Source organism: Lethenteron reissneri, chromosome 19 (genome assembly GCF_015708825.2).
Source record: "Lethenteron reissneri isolate LAM-NWPU_2019-01 chromosome 19, ASM1570882v1, whole genome shotgun sequence".
Taxonomy (NCBI): Eukaryota; Metazoa; Chordata; class Hyperoartia; order Petromyzontiformes; family Petromyzontidae; genus Lethenteron; species Lethenteron reissneri.
Genome location: NC_083797.1, coordinates 7,470,123 through 7,485,992, shown reverse-complemented (window position 1 = coordinate 7,485,992; position 15,870 = coordinate 7,470,123). Strand labels below are relative to the sequence as shown.

The following is a 15,870-nucleotide window of genomic DNA, read 5'->3' as shown; positions in this document are numbered from 1 at the left end:
TGTGTATATCGTAGACACTGAGTGACACACTGGAGGAAAGATAGGGCAGTCTTCATTCGTTAAAGTTTCCCCCGATTGTAATCTCGTTTAATATCGTGCCGCATTCAGGGGTATTATTATTATTACACGCAACTCATGCGTGGGTGATGTAGCTTACAGAATATAAATACAAAGGATCTCCCGTATATCATTTACCACGCTGTTGGGGCAAGTGCTGTTAATAGAGCACATATGAAGGCCAGCACGGCACACGAGGCGGTGAGTGGCCTTTGTCTCCCCAGTCCTAATATTTACACACCGCACCAGTTACTCATTTTAGGCTGAGTCGACCTTCGGCCCAGGATCGGTTGAGATATTTGCCACAGATGTTCGCTGTGACTGGGAGTTGAAACCCAGTTCGTAGCGCTGTCCGTTAGCTACTATACTACAGCTCCCCACAATGTAATGACACGCATAGATTCACAAACGCACACAGACTCGTGCATGCAAAGTGCAACGTTACCAAAGCTAAAGGTTGAAAAAAGAAAGATAGTACAAATAATGGGTAGGTCTACAGTTCCTTGAAAACCCTTTATTTTAAATCAGGTGAAAACCAGGTTATGGTTTGTTTCACCAAATGTTTCTTGGTTTATACATTCTCTCCAAATTCCCAAATCCATTAAAATACCGTTGCCAGACTCCACACCCGCATCGCGTAAACGAGACCACATCACCCGAATACTGTACCTCAAAATCTCCACCAGCTCCCAATCCAACTCCCTGGCTATTTTGAACATCGCACTCATCGTCTTAAAGATCCTGCACGCGATCGCAACCGCCTCCATCTCCACTCTCATTGCACTCTGCTCACCCCCACGCTTTTTCCTATCTCTCCCATCTCATCTCTCTCTAACAACCCCCCGATCCCCTCCCTTTGCTTTCTCCCGTCTCTCCCCTCTCACATCACTCCACTTCCCCACCAAGCACCCTCCTATCTCGCCTCCAATTTCACTCTACTCTATGCCCACGCTCTCTCCCCTCTCATCTCACGAACACCCCCTGCCCGCTTCCCTCCGGGTATGGGTTAAAATCCCCTTCCCGATCCCAGATCCATCCGTGCTCTCGACTCCCTTGCGCACGTTTAAGTCCAAGCCAAGGCTCTCATCTTATCCCGTGCCTACGTCTGTCTCTTCCCGAAACAAACAAATAAAGTACTGTATGTCTATTTGTCCCCGTGATGTGCACGCCCCACTATTTTGTGTCTGGCCCTGAGATACGGTTGCATTTAGACGCTCTATGTACATCAACATTATGCACGTGCGTGTCTTTAAATCAAAACTGAGAAGTGCGCAAAGAAGCATTTGAGAGATGCACTGCTTGGAGACAGACAGACAGGCGATCAGATGATTTGCGAAAATACGCGCGGGCCAATGGCGTCATATAAATTGCGAAGAAAATAAAGTGGACTTGGGCAGGGCACGATCGGAAGAAATAACGACTCGTGGTCACGGGATAATGACCGGAGTGGCAGCCACGGGGGCAGTGAAGATCAGCTCGTGTGCAGCTGCATGGTGGAAATTATTATTTTTGTTGCGTCGCAGACTGGGGCTTTCATCATCCAGCAGTGGATTAACCAAGGCTATTGCTGTTGGACGACGATGTGGCCGAGCGGTTTACGCGTTCGCCCCTTATTCCAGATGTTCACGGTTCGAATGCATCGGACGCCCCGATCATTACTGCGGATGTAACAACTTACAAAAATAGTAATACATTTTCGCGCCGTCTGCTTTACAGTGGACGTTTAACATCCCCGACGTCATTAGCACGAGAACTCAATACCTTTGCTTCTGTGCCGACGTCATTAGCACGAGAACTCAATACCTTTGTTTCTGTGCCGACGTCATTAGCACGAGAACTCAATACCTTTGCTTCTGTGCCGACGTCATTAGCACGAGAACTCAATACCTTTGTTTCTGTGCCGACGTCATTAGCACGAGAACTCAATACCTTTGTTTCTGTGCCGACGTCATTAGCACGAGAACTCAATACCTTTGTTTCTGTGCCGACGTCATTAGCACGAGAACTCAATACCTTTGTTTCTGTGCCGACGTCATTAGCACGAGAACTCAATACCTTTGTTTCTGTGCCGACGTCATTAGCACGAGAACTCAATACCTTTGTTTCTGTGCCGACGTCATTAGCACGAGAACTCAATACCTTTGTTTCTGTGCCGACGTCATTAGCACGAGAACTCAATACCTTTGTTTCTGTGCCGACGTCATTAGCACGAGAACTCAATACCTTTGTTTCTGTGCCGACGTCATTAGCACGAGAACTCAATACCTTGTTTCTGTGCCGACGTCATTAGCACGAGAACTCAATACCTTTGTTTCTGTGCCGACGTCATTAGCACGAGAACTCAATACCTTTGTTTCTGTGCCGACGTCATTAGCACGAGAACTCAATACCTTTGTTTCTGTGCCGACGTCATTAGCACGAGAACTCAATACCTTTGTTTCTGTGCCGACGTCATTAGCACGAGAACTCAATACCTTTGTTTCTGTGCCGACGTCATTAGCACGAGAACTCAATACCTTTGTTTCTGTGCCGACGTCATTAGCACGAGAACTCAATACCTTTGTTTCTGTGCCGACGTCATTAGCACGAGAACTCAATACCTTTGTTTCTGTGCCGACGTCATTAGCACGAGAACTCAATACCTTTGTTTCTGTGCCGACGTCATTAGCACGAGAACTCAATACCTTTGTTTCTGTGCCGACGTCATTAGCACGAGAACTCAATACCTTTGTTTCTGTGCCGACGTCATTAGCACGAGAACTCAATACCTTTGTTTCTGTGCCGACGTCATTAGCACGAGAACTCAATACCTTTGTTTCTGTGCCGACGTCATTAGCACGAGAACTCAATACCTTTGTTTCTGTGCCGACGTCATTAGCACGAGAACTCAATACCTTTGTTTCTGTGCCGACGTCATTAGCACGAGAACTCAATACCTTTGTTTCTGTGCCGACGTCATTAGCACGAGAACTCAATACCTTTGTTTCTGTGCCGACGTCATTAGCACGAGAACTCAATACCTTTGTTTCTGTGCCGACGTCATTAGCACGAGAACTCAATACCTTTGTTTCTGTGCCGACGTCATTAGCACGAGAACTCAATACCTTTGTTTCTGTGCCGACGTCATTAGCACGAGAACTCAATACCTTTGTTTCTGTGCCGACGTCATTAGCACGAGAACTCAATACCTTTGTTTCTGTGCCGACGTCATTAGCACGAGAACTCAATACCTTTGTTTCTGTGCCGACGTCATTAGCACGAGAACTCAATACCTTTGTTTCTGTGCCGACGTCATTAGCACGAGAACTCAATACCTTTGTTTCTGTGCCGACGTCATTAGCACGAGAACTCAATACCTTTGTTTCTGTGCCGACGTCATTAGCACGAGAACTCAATACCTTTGTTTCTGTGCCGACGTCATTAGCACGAGAACTCAATACCTTTGTTTCTGTGCCGACGTCATTAGCACGAGAACTCAATACCTTTGTTTCTGTGCCGACGTCATTAGCACGAGAACTCAATACCTTTGTTTCTGTGCCGACGTCATTAGCACGAGAACTCAATACCTTTGTTTCTGTGCCGACGTCATTAGCACGAGAACTCAATACCTTTGTTTCTGTGCCGACGTCATTAGCACGAGAACTCAATACCTTTGTTTCTGTGCCGACGTCATTAGCACGAGAACTCAATACCTTTGTTTCTGTGCCGACGTCATTAGCACGAGAACTCAATACCTTTGTTTCTGTGCCGACGTCATTAGCACGAGAACTCAATACCTTTGTTTCTGTGCCGACGTCATTAGCACGAGAACTCAATACCTTTGTTTCTGTGCCGACGTCATTAGCACGAGAACTCAATACCTTTGTTTCTGTGCCGACGTCATTAGCACGAGAACTCAATACCTTTGTTTCTGTGCCGACGTCATTAGCACGAGAACTCAATACCTTTGTTTCTGTGCCGACGTCATTAGCACGAGAACTCAATACCTTTGTTTCTGTGCCGACGTCATTAGCACGAGAACTCAATACCTTTGTTTCTGTGCCGACGTCATTAGCACGAGAACTCAATACCTTTGTTTCTGTGCCGACGTCATTAGCACGAGAACTCAATACCTTTGCTTCTGTGCCGACGTCATTAGCACGAGAACTCAATACCTTTGTTTCTGTGCCGACGTCATTAGCACGAGAACTCAATACCTTTGTTTCTGTGCCGACGTCATTAGCACGAGAACTCAATACCTTTGTTTCTGTGCCGGCGTCATTAGCACGAGAACTCAATACCTTTGTTTCTGTGCCGACGTCATTAGCACGAGAACTCAATACCTTTGTTTCTGTGCCGGCGTCATTAGCACGAGAACTCAATACCTTTGTTTCTGTGCCGGCGTCATTAGCACGAGAACTCAATACCTTTGTTTCTGTGCCGACGTCATTAGCACGAGAACTCAATACCTTTGTTTCTGTGCCGGCGTCATTAGCACGAGAACTCAATACCTTTGTTTCTGTGCCGACGTCATTAGCACGAGAACTCAATACCTTTGTTTCTGTGCCGGCGTCATTAGCACGAGAACTCAATACCTTTGTTTCTGTGCCGACGTCATTAGCACGAGAACTCAATACCTTTGTTTCTGTGCCGGCGTCATTAGCACGAGAACTCAATACCTTTGTTTCTGTGCCGACGTCATTAGCACGAGAACTCAATACCTTTGTTTCTGTGCCGACGTCATTAGCACGAGAACTCAATACCTTTGTTTCTGTGCCGACGTCAGGGCCCTAATTTTGTTAAGTTCGAAAATTCCACCGCCAATTACTTATTTGGGACTATTCAGAGCAACAATTAATTATCACTCACCCACCCCTCTCCTCCCTCTACTGGCAGACCAGTGTCCCAAGTAACTTGCAAATGAGGCTATCCTGCTCCCTAGAGTTCTCGCCTGGTCAAACAAAATAAAGGTGAACTCAATGAAATCAAAATCGCGTCTTGTCCTACGAGTCGCGCATTTCCTTGATAAACCACCGCGCGTTTCCCCCTCTCCCCAGCTCCGTCGCGCTCATCACTTCGCCGTCAAGTTCCTTTCGCGTTCTTTTCGCGCCCTTCAAAGTCTCAAGCCCAAACCGACGCTGGCGTGTTCCACCTCACCTGTATGACCACCTTAAGGGTGTCGATGGAGATGACGTTGGTGCACACGTGGATGACAGCCACGTGCTCGTCGACAAACCCGTGCCTCCTCCTCTCCACGAACACCTGCTGACCCATCACCAGTGCCATGGGCAGCGCCAGCAGGAACGAGGTGACCCACACCGCGGCCACGAGCCGACGCGTCCTCCTCGGTGACGCCACGGTCATTGCGCGCAGCGGGTGGCACACGGCCAGGTAGCGCTCCACGCTCAGGCTCGTGATGTTGAGCACCGTTGCGTAGGTGCAGCTGTCGCGCAGGTAGTGGTAGCCGCGGCAGCCCAGGTCGCCGAACGCCCACTGCTCGTGCACCCAGATGAAGTTGTAGAGCTCCACGGGCAAGGCGAGCATGAGCGTGAGCAGGTCGGACGCTGCCATGCTGACGAGGTGGTAGTGCGCCGTGCCGTGCTGCAGGTGCCGTGCGCTCCGCTTGCGCAGCACCACGTAGAGGGTGACCGCGTTGCCCACCGTGCCCACGACGAACAGGGCTACGTAGAGCGCCGTGATGAACGCCTTGGAGCCCAGGCTCGTGCTGATCTCGAGGCTCTGTTGGCCGCTCGAGTTGTCGTGCGCGCTGTCGTTGACGACGATGCCGCCGCTGCTGCTGCTGCTGTGCGCGGATACTGTCGCGGTCGGACGCAGCCCTGCTGCTGCTGCGTGCACTGAATAGTTCATAATCGCTGACTTGGACGCCTCTCTCCTCGACGCTGATTGTGATAGTAATCGTTAAACAAATAGAACACAACGCAAGCTTTGCCCGCGTATAGTTGTGCCCCGCAATTTAGCAGCGGGGTGGTGGAGTGGCCCCTTTTTCGTTTGCTCTGCGGCCGTGTCGCTGATGGGCTGTTGCCGGTTTCACTTTTTAACAACGAATTCGCATTTCAGGCTTCACTCCAAAAGCGACGGGGATTTTCTAGCAACGTTTTTATTTTCCTCCCCGATTCAAAAATGTTTTCCTCGAACGCAACGCGACTCAACAAGATCGTCAGCTAAAATAATAATAATCTTAAAGTGCGGTAATGACTTATTTCTTTCACTCAAAAAAAAAAACCTCGGAATTGCGTGACCCACAAAACGGCGCCCATCAACACAGAAAGAGAGACTTGGACATCTAAGACCGCCGGGGCTGCGGTCGCTGATAATTTAAACTGAAACTGCACGGGAGGGGAGGGGTGTGACGATGTCGAGGCTATAGGCAAAGCAAGGCAATGCAAGCCAGCGGCGGGCTCAACGCGGGTTCGCGTGTTGCAGCAGCCCGCCGTGTCGGAAGGGGAGCTCGTGCGACCAATCCGCTCTCGGGCTGAGCCAAAGCGCTGCCTTTTGTCATGAATGCCGACGAGATGGTGTAAAGCGGTAGCGGCAGCTGTAGCACGCGACACCCGCGAAAATCTCTCGCTCGCTCGCAACTTTTGCTGAGACGCCACTCGAAGCGGTCGCCGAGAATGAGCTCGCAACGGAGTGGTTTGGTCGGCGAGTGAATAATTAAAGATAAAGAGAGAGAGAGGAGGGGAGGTGGGGGAGACATTATTTCAAAGATGCTAACACTGGCGAGAAGCGATATGTTTTAATGCCACTGCATTAAATGTACTTATAGGCAGAGCTAAAAGGTGCCGTTTTTGTGCAGGCGTGTATGCGTAGTTGTAAGGCACATGGTTCATATTTTTGCATGAAAATGAGTTCTATTTCGTGTTTAAAGCAGACTTCGCTTTTCATGCCTGCCCCTCAGAAATTCTGCAGAATAATTTTTTTCGACGAATATATTCACTCTGTTATCTGATTTTTTTGCATATTTAAAAAAAAAATCCAGTCATGTGTTTAAAAACGCATATTTAAGTAGAAATATTGTAGTAAGGAAAAGTCATATAGATCAACACAAATCTATTCATACGTACGTTTTTTTCATAAAATTGACATTATCAAATATATTCCAATATGGGGTTATGATAAAAAAAAGAGCCTATATGTGAAAATAGCATTTCGACGTTTATTCAGTTGCCGTCGTAGTAATATATCGCATATACATGAACAAGACACCAGATAGTAATTTGAAATTACCACTTCTTTAGTTTCACTCGAATTCTTAGAGTATAATTGCGTTATCTTAACAATGAGCTGCACAGATAAGCCACCTAGGAAGAAACAGTTAAGAAAGATTGCGTTTGTGGAATTGGAAATGAGGGGAAGGGTAGTGCTTTCATCTCGGACGCGTAGGCTAATTGAATCCGCACGGGAGGAGTGCTTACATTTCGTGACACATAAAAACAAAGAAAAGACAAGATAATACATGATAAGCTATGTTCTATCCTCTGCTGGATGAAGGCCTGCTTACGTTGTTGCCATACTCACATAATGACACGATGCCATGATCTCTCTTGCTCTCGCACATTAACTGAACCCAAAGCCGTAATTATAACATATTTTGAGAGGGGGGACATCCCCCCAATATTCAAATATGCTCAAAATGCCCCACCCCCCCCCCAATATATTGTTATGAAAAATAGAATTGCTATGCTATGTAAATAAAATAAAAACAATTTGCTCAACCTTGGTCACAATATTTGGACTTGTCTTCATATAAATCAATGGATAGATTTATGTTTATATGATTGTTGTTATGGTTGTACTTGATTAATCCCTAATCTCTGCCATTACATGCAATGAAACAAGAAATTGTAAATAGTTAAAACAGAGCAATGTAATACAATACACTATTAGACATTTTCAAAAATAAATAAAAAAGTCCATCCCATGTGTTAGTTATTTTTAAAAATATTTTAGGCAGGAAATTAGTTTTCAAATTGAGATTTTTTTCCTGGGTTGGGACCCCCAGACACCCTGGAAGATTTGGTCCCCCCCCAATGTTGACTCCAAGGCTACGGCCTTGACTGAAACCATCGCTTCATCTCCCCGGTGGAGCATCATCTCAGGTGTGTTTCCTCCTTGGGCTATCATTTCATCAGCATGCCTGTCCCTTGGGCATCATGCCTTCCAGCGAGTTGTCCAAAGTCTGCTTTTATTAGCAATCGACATGATATTCTTTGGGTCTTTCGGTAAAGCCACGTAGATAGAAAAACTAATAAAATCAAAATCACGACGTTTCTATCGCAACATGAGCAATCGTCTTCAGGTGAAAATAAAGACCGTGAAAAAGAAAGACCCAAAGAATATGAATTCCTGCAGTCATGACAACTTTAAGTCACGATTTCATCGACATGATGTCTATGATTTGCATATGTTCTTTAAGCTCAGTGTAATTATCAACACGCGTCTCTCTATGCTTTGTTGTGTACTTTTCAACTTTTCATTTAAAACTTTTGAGACTGCAGGAATTCATATTTTTGGTTATTTCGGTAAAGTCACGTAGATAGAAAACAAAAATAAAAAGATCAAAATCAAATCAAATAAAAAAAATCTAGATTTTTTTGGCTTTTATTATTTGAAACGTATTTTTATTATTTAATTTTTTAAATTAAAATTTATTATATCTTTTTTTGTTTTCTATCTACGTGACTTTACCGAAATAACCAAGAATATATTTTAACTTTTGTTCCATATTTGTGAGTGTTCACGTATCTGATCCATTCGTCACGTCAGGTAATATGCACTGATTTAGCCAATATGTTCTTGAGGACAACATATACAATTAAATGTTTCTAAAATTCTCAGATCTGCTCTTGGTATCATATTTAATTGTATCATTTTGAACCAAATAATTAGATCAGCCATTAAAATAATACATTAATTTAAATCATTAACCAAGATCAAATAAATTAGGAAGCTAAAATCAAGGTTATGTTGATGCTGTCCGCAAAAGGAAATTCCCGGTGAATAAGAAAAAAATAGCAGTATTTAATTAAATATTGATCTTGGCTGGTGCATAAGAGGTTCAATGAGATGGTGATGATGTTTGATAATGGCCTTTACAGTGTCAGCAGGCGTTAGACACTGTGTTGTTGTGAATATTCAAGAAGACCGTCGCTTTCACTTGCAAGCTAAACATACAAAAACCCAGTTGGAGGCCAATATCTTAGCAATCTCGTCACATTTTTAATAAATAGCAGGCGTGTAAACGCATTACCAGATGAAACCATTGCAGTGTTTTTCAGTTTAGTTTTTCCTGTAAAATCCATGAAAATGAATTGGTATCTAGTAATACATAGGAATGCATATTTAAAACAATGATGCCATTCGCCAGCGTAAGAGCCGTTTTCTAAAATCAGAAAATACCCGTTCGCTGTCAATATACAATGGCCAAGCATAACCTTCAATTGCAAAGCATATAATTATCATTTTCAAATTAACAGCAATGCCCCATGCTTAAGGATTAATAAAGTAAGCAGACTAAATAACATAACAAATAGATATGGGAAAGTCACGTAGATAGGTTCAAAGAAAGCAACCAAAATCTACGACCTTTCGATCGCAACACAAGCGATCGCTTGTGTTGCGATTGAAACGTCGTAGTCACAAACGCTTTAAGTCAAATAGAATATATATATGCATTGAATGCATAAACGCGTGAAGCATATCTTCAATGTGCAGTTGCATTGCACTAATGTCTGCGGAAGAAACTCGAAATACAATTGCCCCAATCAATACATTTATTGATAGTCCTAAAATTCGGAATGCATGCAAAAACACACAAGCACAATGCCATTTTTTGTTAGTTGGTTCACAGTAAGCGTTGATTTGTTGAATTGACACCAGTGAATGTGTTCATCTGCTGTATAAATTTCCTTCACACAGACGCGAGTGTAGACGTTTTCAGGGAAGGTAGTGTTGTGTGGGTGTGCAGGACATCGCCAAACCATCCCCCTCGTCGCAGTAAATGAATGCATTTTCATGTTTAATCAGGGTCCGTGTGCAGCCAACCTCCTACACCTGGGGACCAACGTGATCACAACCATATCTGTGGAAGTGCTACAGCGACAGGTCCGTGCCACACACTTTCCACAAGTCCCCTCCGACCGGACTCAATGGTGGTTTCTCTTCCGTGCTGCTGATGAAGTGGCTGTCTTCTGGCTCGGTAAGACGAGCAGACTATAACATGTTGAACTTAAATTTCGATTTAAAGCTTTCGTGACTGCAGGGATTCATCTTCTTGGTTCTTTCGGTAAAGTCACGTAGAAGGGAAGTAATAAAATAATAAAAATTAAACATAATAAAATAATATGTTTTATTGTAATTATTATGTTTTATTTTTATTATTTGATTACTTCCCTTCTACGTGGCTTTACCGAAAGAACCAAGAAGATGTTGAACTTAATAATAGGGGTTTCCCACTTTTTTTTCTGGCAACAAAACTGAAACCTTTTTACGAGGATTCATGTCTGCATTAACCACAATACTTTCAGTCAAAATGCAAACAAAAACATACTTTGATAATATATAATGCATTGTCCTTGAAACTGATTGGTCCACACCAAGGGACGGCTTTCTTTTGAGCCTCGACCCAATTGGTGCACGACCAGAGGACACCAAAAGGCGTAGAGCTCAAAGACAACGCACTATCAAAGTAATGAGGGCTCATGGTGAGCATCTACATCATTAGACCACCTTTGCCAGTACCAAAATATAATAATAATGTTGTTCCCCTTTTTTTTCTGGCAACAAAACTCAAAACTTTTTACAAGGATTCATGTCTGCATTAACCACAATACTTGCAGTCAAAATGCAAACAAAAACATACTATGATAATATATGCATTGTGCTAAATGCAGACATGAATCCTTGTAAAAGGTTTCAGTTTTGTTGCCAGAAAAAAAGGGGAAAACCCTATTATTATATTTTGGTACTGGCAAAGGAGGTCTAATGATGGAGATATGTTGAACTCATTTCGCACCGTACGTAGCAAACCATGCAAATCGGAGGTGCGGGGGATGGACAGCAAACTAAACGCAAAAAGCAGTTCGAAATAAATTATTTTTTTAATCTATATTTAAAAGCGCATAGCTCCAGTGGCTTCTAATATCAGAAGGAAGAGCGTTCCAGACGGCCGCAGAAATGCATCTGAAAGCAGGCGATGGCTAGCCAAAACCGCTACTCGAATTACCGGAGTTCACGTAATGGTTTTTTGGTTCATTTGTGGCAAGCACTTTGTCTGTAATGAGTGCGACCTTAAAATATATGCGTTTGGCAACCAGAAGCCAATGCAGCGCGGCGAGCATTGGACGGACGTGGTCGGATCTTGTATTCAAAGTTATTTGGGATGTGTATTTGATTCACGAAGCAATTATTTGAAGTCTATTTATTTTTACTGCCTCCCGCATTAGCTCGCCGACGCGCTTTACGGTTGTACCGTGTGCTCGGCGTGAATTCCAACGTTTTGCTTCTTCTTCTTCAGTCGCTGAGCAGCTGCGGCGGCCGAATTGAGCAGCTCCGTCCATATTTCAGCACGTGAAGCGAAACGTCAGACTTCATTCGAAACAACACCACCCGAAAACAATAGATATGGAGGCCATACAGAACAACCGTGAAAACCTGCGCACTTTCTCTGGCATCGGCTCTTGTTTTATAGTCGTGTCTGCTCCCCGAGTCAAATTAGCATTTAGTAGCATGCGATTAGCATATTACTACTGGGTGTAAGAATTTACTTTCATTCATGAACTAATACATCATTTGCATGGCTCGTGCTGTTCCTCGAGCAATAAAGTTGTGGGTTTTCCTCGGTGCATGTTTTGTCTTTACTCATAAAAGCAGAATTCTTTGTCGTTGTTGAGCTAAATAGGTTTGGTCATGTGATTGCTAAGTCACGTGATATATCTGAATTTCTGGTGTAATGTATATATCAACATCAATCTGGAAAATGTAAACTTTCAGATTTGGGCAAGGCAATAACAGTGAGTGGCTGTTTGGTAACGGACATTATCACATGCTACCAAACAACCATTCATTGTTACAATCACAAACGGAAGAATAATCAGAAAGGACTTAAAATTGGAAATATTCTTGGTCCATTGATTTAAAAAGCCAGTTAAGCCAGAATGCAATCTTGCGATATTATCTTCAAATAGCAACAAATTACACCGTGCTTGATGTCATTAAATATTATTTGGTGTGCAAACAAAGAGTAGTTTTAGGACTGCATTTGATAGACAAACATTGGCAAAATGCAAGGGCGATGCGTATTTTTATTTTCGATGTGAGGCTTTTCTCGGGGGCATGGCACTTGATTTCGTTGCAGAAAAACGATGCGATTTGTCACGCGATTTACCTTCAACACTTTTATTTCCAAAGAGAGGAAAAAGTGCACTTTTCCAAATCCATAATCATACTTTGTCTCCCTTAATGCATCTTGCACCGTCCTCGCCAGCGACATGCATTTCCCTTGTTTGTATTCCAACTTCAATTTCCAACATACCATCGCAAAATTAGATTCTCATGAGATTGTCTTTTCCGAGACCAAGGTCCTCTGCAAACCTTCTGGCTACCATCAAAGGTTTGTACACGAAGCCATCCAGATATACAAACACAGACATAACTTCAACCGTGACGATGGGTACAAACTGAGTAATCATTGGAAAGATTTAATTAACCATGCAAAAAAGATTTAACTACACATATTTGGACCATCTTATTTGACAGGTACTATTCTGTAGTTACCGTACAGTTTACAGACAGCCAGTTTTGTTTAATCATGTTTAGCTTCTTTTTTCACACGCTGGTTGCCTGCCTTTTACCCACCCAGCAGCATGGCAAGGGGCTGCTTGGTCCTGACTTGCTTATCTGCTTCTGCCATCTACATGACAACGGCTCAGTCCCAACAAGCAGCAGCCGTACTAACTATCTCACAACATCTTCTTGGTTCTTTCGGTAAAGTCATATAGAATGGAAATAATAAAATAATAGAAATAAAAGATAATAAAAAATTTCTCATAATAATGATTATGTTTTATTTTTATTATTTTATTATTTCCATTCTACGTGACTTTACCGAAAGTACCAAGAAGATGAATCCCTGCAGTCACGAAAGCTTTAAATCGAAATTTATCTCACAACAACTCATCTCCCGTAGCCCATCCTGGCTCCTCCCCCCCCTTAACCAGTATATTTATAAGGTCGGGTCTCTTGGGACTTCTCTCTTTACTTGATACGGCAATCGTGCTGTGACGGTTCCACCTAAAGACGGAAGCTTGCGTTGCCTCCGAAACGTCGTGATTTATTATTTTATTTCTATAATGTTTTATATTTTTATTATTATTTATTATTTATTTTTACCTACGTGACTTTACCGACAAAACCTAAGAGTATGAGTATTCAAAATCACTCTTGCTAAAGCGTGTCACGGTTGATGCGTTGACTACTTTTGTTCTATTTTTGTAAGGCATTCAATTTTCACATATTTTAATAATAATTTACCTTTTGAACTAAACCTGTACGCAAATATGTCTGATTTCTAAATCTTATAAGGCAGGGGTCCCCAACCCCCGGGCCGCGGACCGATAACGGTCCCGTGGCCTGTTAGGAACCGGGCCGCACAGCAGCACGAGGTGAGAGCGGCGAGTCTGCACGTGACCCGCCCATTATTATATTCACCACTTCCATCCGCGCCGCTTTCCCTCACTGCGCGCTTGTCTCAGCCACAGTTTTGGTAAACCCACAAGCTCTAACCCCTAGTAGCCAGAATGAGTAAAAAGCAAACGTCGCTGGAGAGCTTCTTTGAAAAGGAGGAAAGACCCAATGATGAACCCCCCCCCCCCCCCCCCGGTCCGTGAAAAAATTGTTTTCTACGAAACCGGTCCCTGGTGCCAAAAAGGTTTGGGCCAGTGTTATAAGGGACACAGCATGGGGAGAAAACACACAAGTCGTGGTCGGGACTGCGGTTTTTTGCCGTTGCAATGTGATGTTTTCAAGGTGCAAAAATAAAACGAAAAAAAAAAACGCCATAGAAAATTGCCCAATCTGAGCTTAGAGTTGTTCTTATTTATTTCAAAATGGAATTCACGTTCACTTCGGAGAAAAAATGCACGGAGTTTCACCTAAAAAAAATATATTCGTAGTCATTGCGGTGCTGTATGCGTTTTACTTTAATTCACGGTAAACACTTCTGACGTATTTTTTACTATAATTTGCAACTCATCATTATTGGTGAATTCCTCTCTTTTTTGTTTTATAAAATGCTCTTAGATACTTCGTGTGGTTTACCCACAAAAGCACGCGTTTATCACAAAGAGTAAAAACATATTATTCATCAAACCACTCGTTGCAAGTGCCAAATACAATTCCACCAGCTCTGGTTACACACGCACTATATACAGTGCATGTGATAATTTTTTTGTTTAAAGTAAAGCAATTTTTTTTTCCGAATTAAAGCTTTCGTGACTGGAGGAATGCATCTTCTTTGTTATTTTGTGACTTTACCGAAAGAACCAAGAAGATGAATCCCTGCAGTCACGAAAGCTTTAAATCGAAAAAAAAATCTTTCGGTAAAGTCACGTAGAAGGAAAATAAAATTATAAAAATTATAAATTCTAAAAAAATATTAGTTTTTTTTATTATTAAAAATAAATAGTCATATATTAGTTTGTATTTTTTACTATTTTATTATTTCCCTTCTACGTGACTTTACTAAATATTTATTATTTTTATTATTTTATTATTTCCCTTCTACGTGACTTTACCGAAAGAACCAAGAAGATAAAGCAAAACATATAATGAGATTTTTGGACCTCCTTATGTAGCGTATGCTAATTGCATGAGCACATTACCCTCGCAATTAGTTCCATCAGCTGCATCTTAAAACGTGGGTGGCTATTACCATCGTGCATGTGAAAACGACGCGCACAATTTTCTTCAGCAAAATCTCACGTGGACTTTTGTTTTTGATTCAGAAAGTTTTCGATTCACAAATCTCAAGTTGAACCACGACGATTTATTGATTTGTAATGAGTGGCTTGGCTTCGCACTCAGCGCACGCTCTGTCATAATAATTAACAGTAATCTGTGTGATGAAGCGAAGGATAAATAAATGTGCTTAGAAAACGACACAATTATCAGGGTTATGCCACTGACTGGGTTACCATATTTGAATTAAAAATGTACAGCTTGTGAAAATAGGTATTCATAAGTTGTTAAATGCATTACCATCACAGAAATCCTCCTCTGAATACTTTGGATGGTCACAGAATATATAAATGATGTGGAATTGCATTGGTCAATTGCTAGCATCCAAGCATTTAGCTGTTATTTTACCATCACTATATTTGAAAGAGAAAATTGAACAACATTTTACACTATAAAATTTGATAATGGACTGGAAGATTTGTTTACTAAACGAAGTTTTGCAAACAAAACACTCCTTGTTGTACATACATAAAACAATGTCCGTCATGAATGCATCCAATTTTCACTTGGTAAATATAATAAGGTATCGCTGTACATCATCATCCACGGTTAATCTACTGCTGGATGAAGGCTTCCCCAATTAGCCATCACTTCTCAATATCTTGAAATGCAACAATGCACACAAACTGATTGAATTGCCTCGTTCGACACTTAACTCTCGGACGCATTCCATTCCTTGGTTGATATTCTGTGCTTGTCCTTGGCCATTGTCCATCATCCCTTGTCTGTTGAAGTGTCCTGTCCAAGCCCGCTCACTTTCGAAACAGTTTGGATGCTGTCATTAACATGCGTACATTC

General features: G+C 42.6%; 1 protein-coding gene across 1 annotated transcript in view; it reads right to left on the bottom strand.

The window, feature by feature from the left end:
- The window catches only part of NTSR1 (neurotensin receptor 1), a 22,698-nt gene extending 16,359 nt beyond the window's left edge, over positions 1-6,339 (bottom strand). The window contains exon 1 of the mRNA XM_061553989.1: positions 5,194-6,339. Within this exon, the coding sequence (XP_061409973.1) occupies positions 5,194-5,904 (711 nt within the window). The 5' untranslated portion in view covers positions 5,905-6,339. The remainder of the gene's footprint in view (positions 1-5,193) is intronic.
- Positions 6,340-15,870: the final 9,531 nt, after the last annotated feature.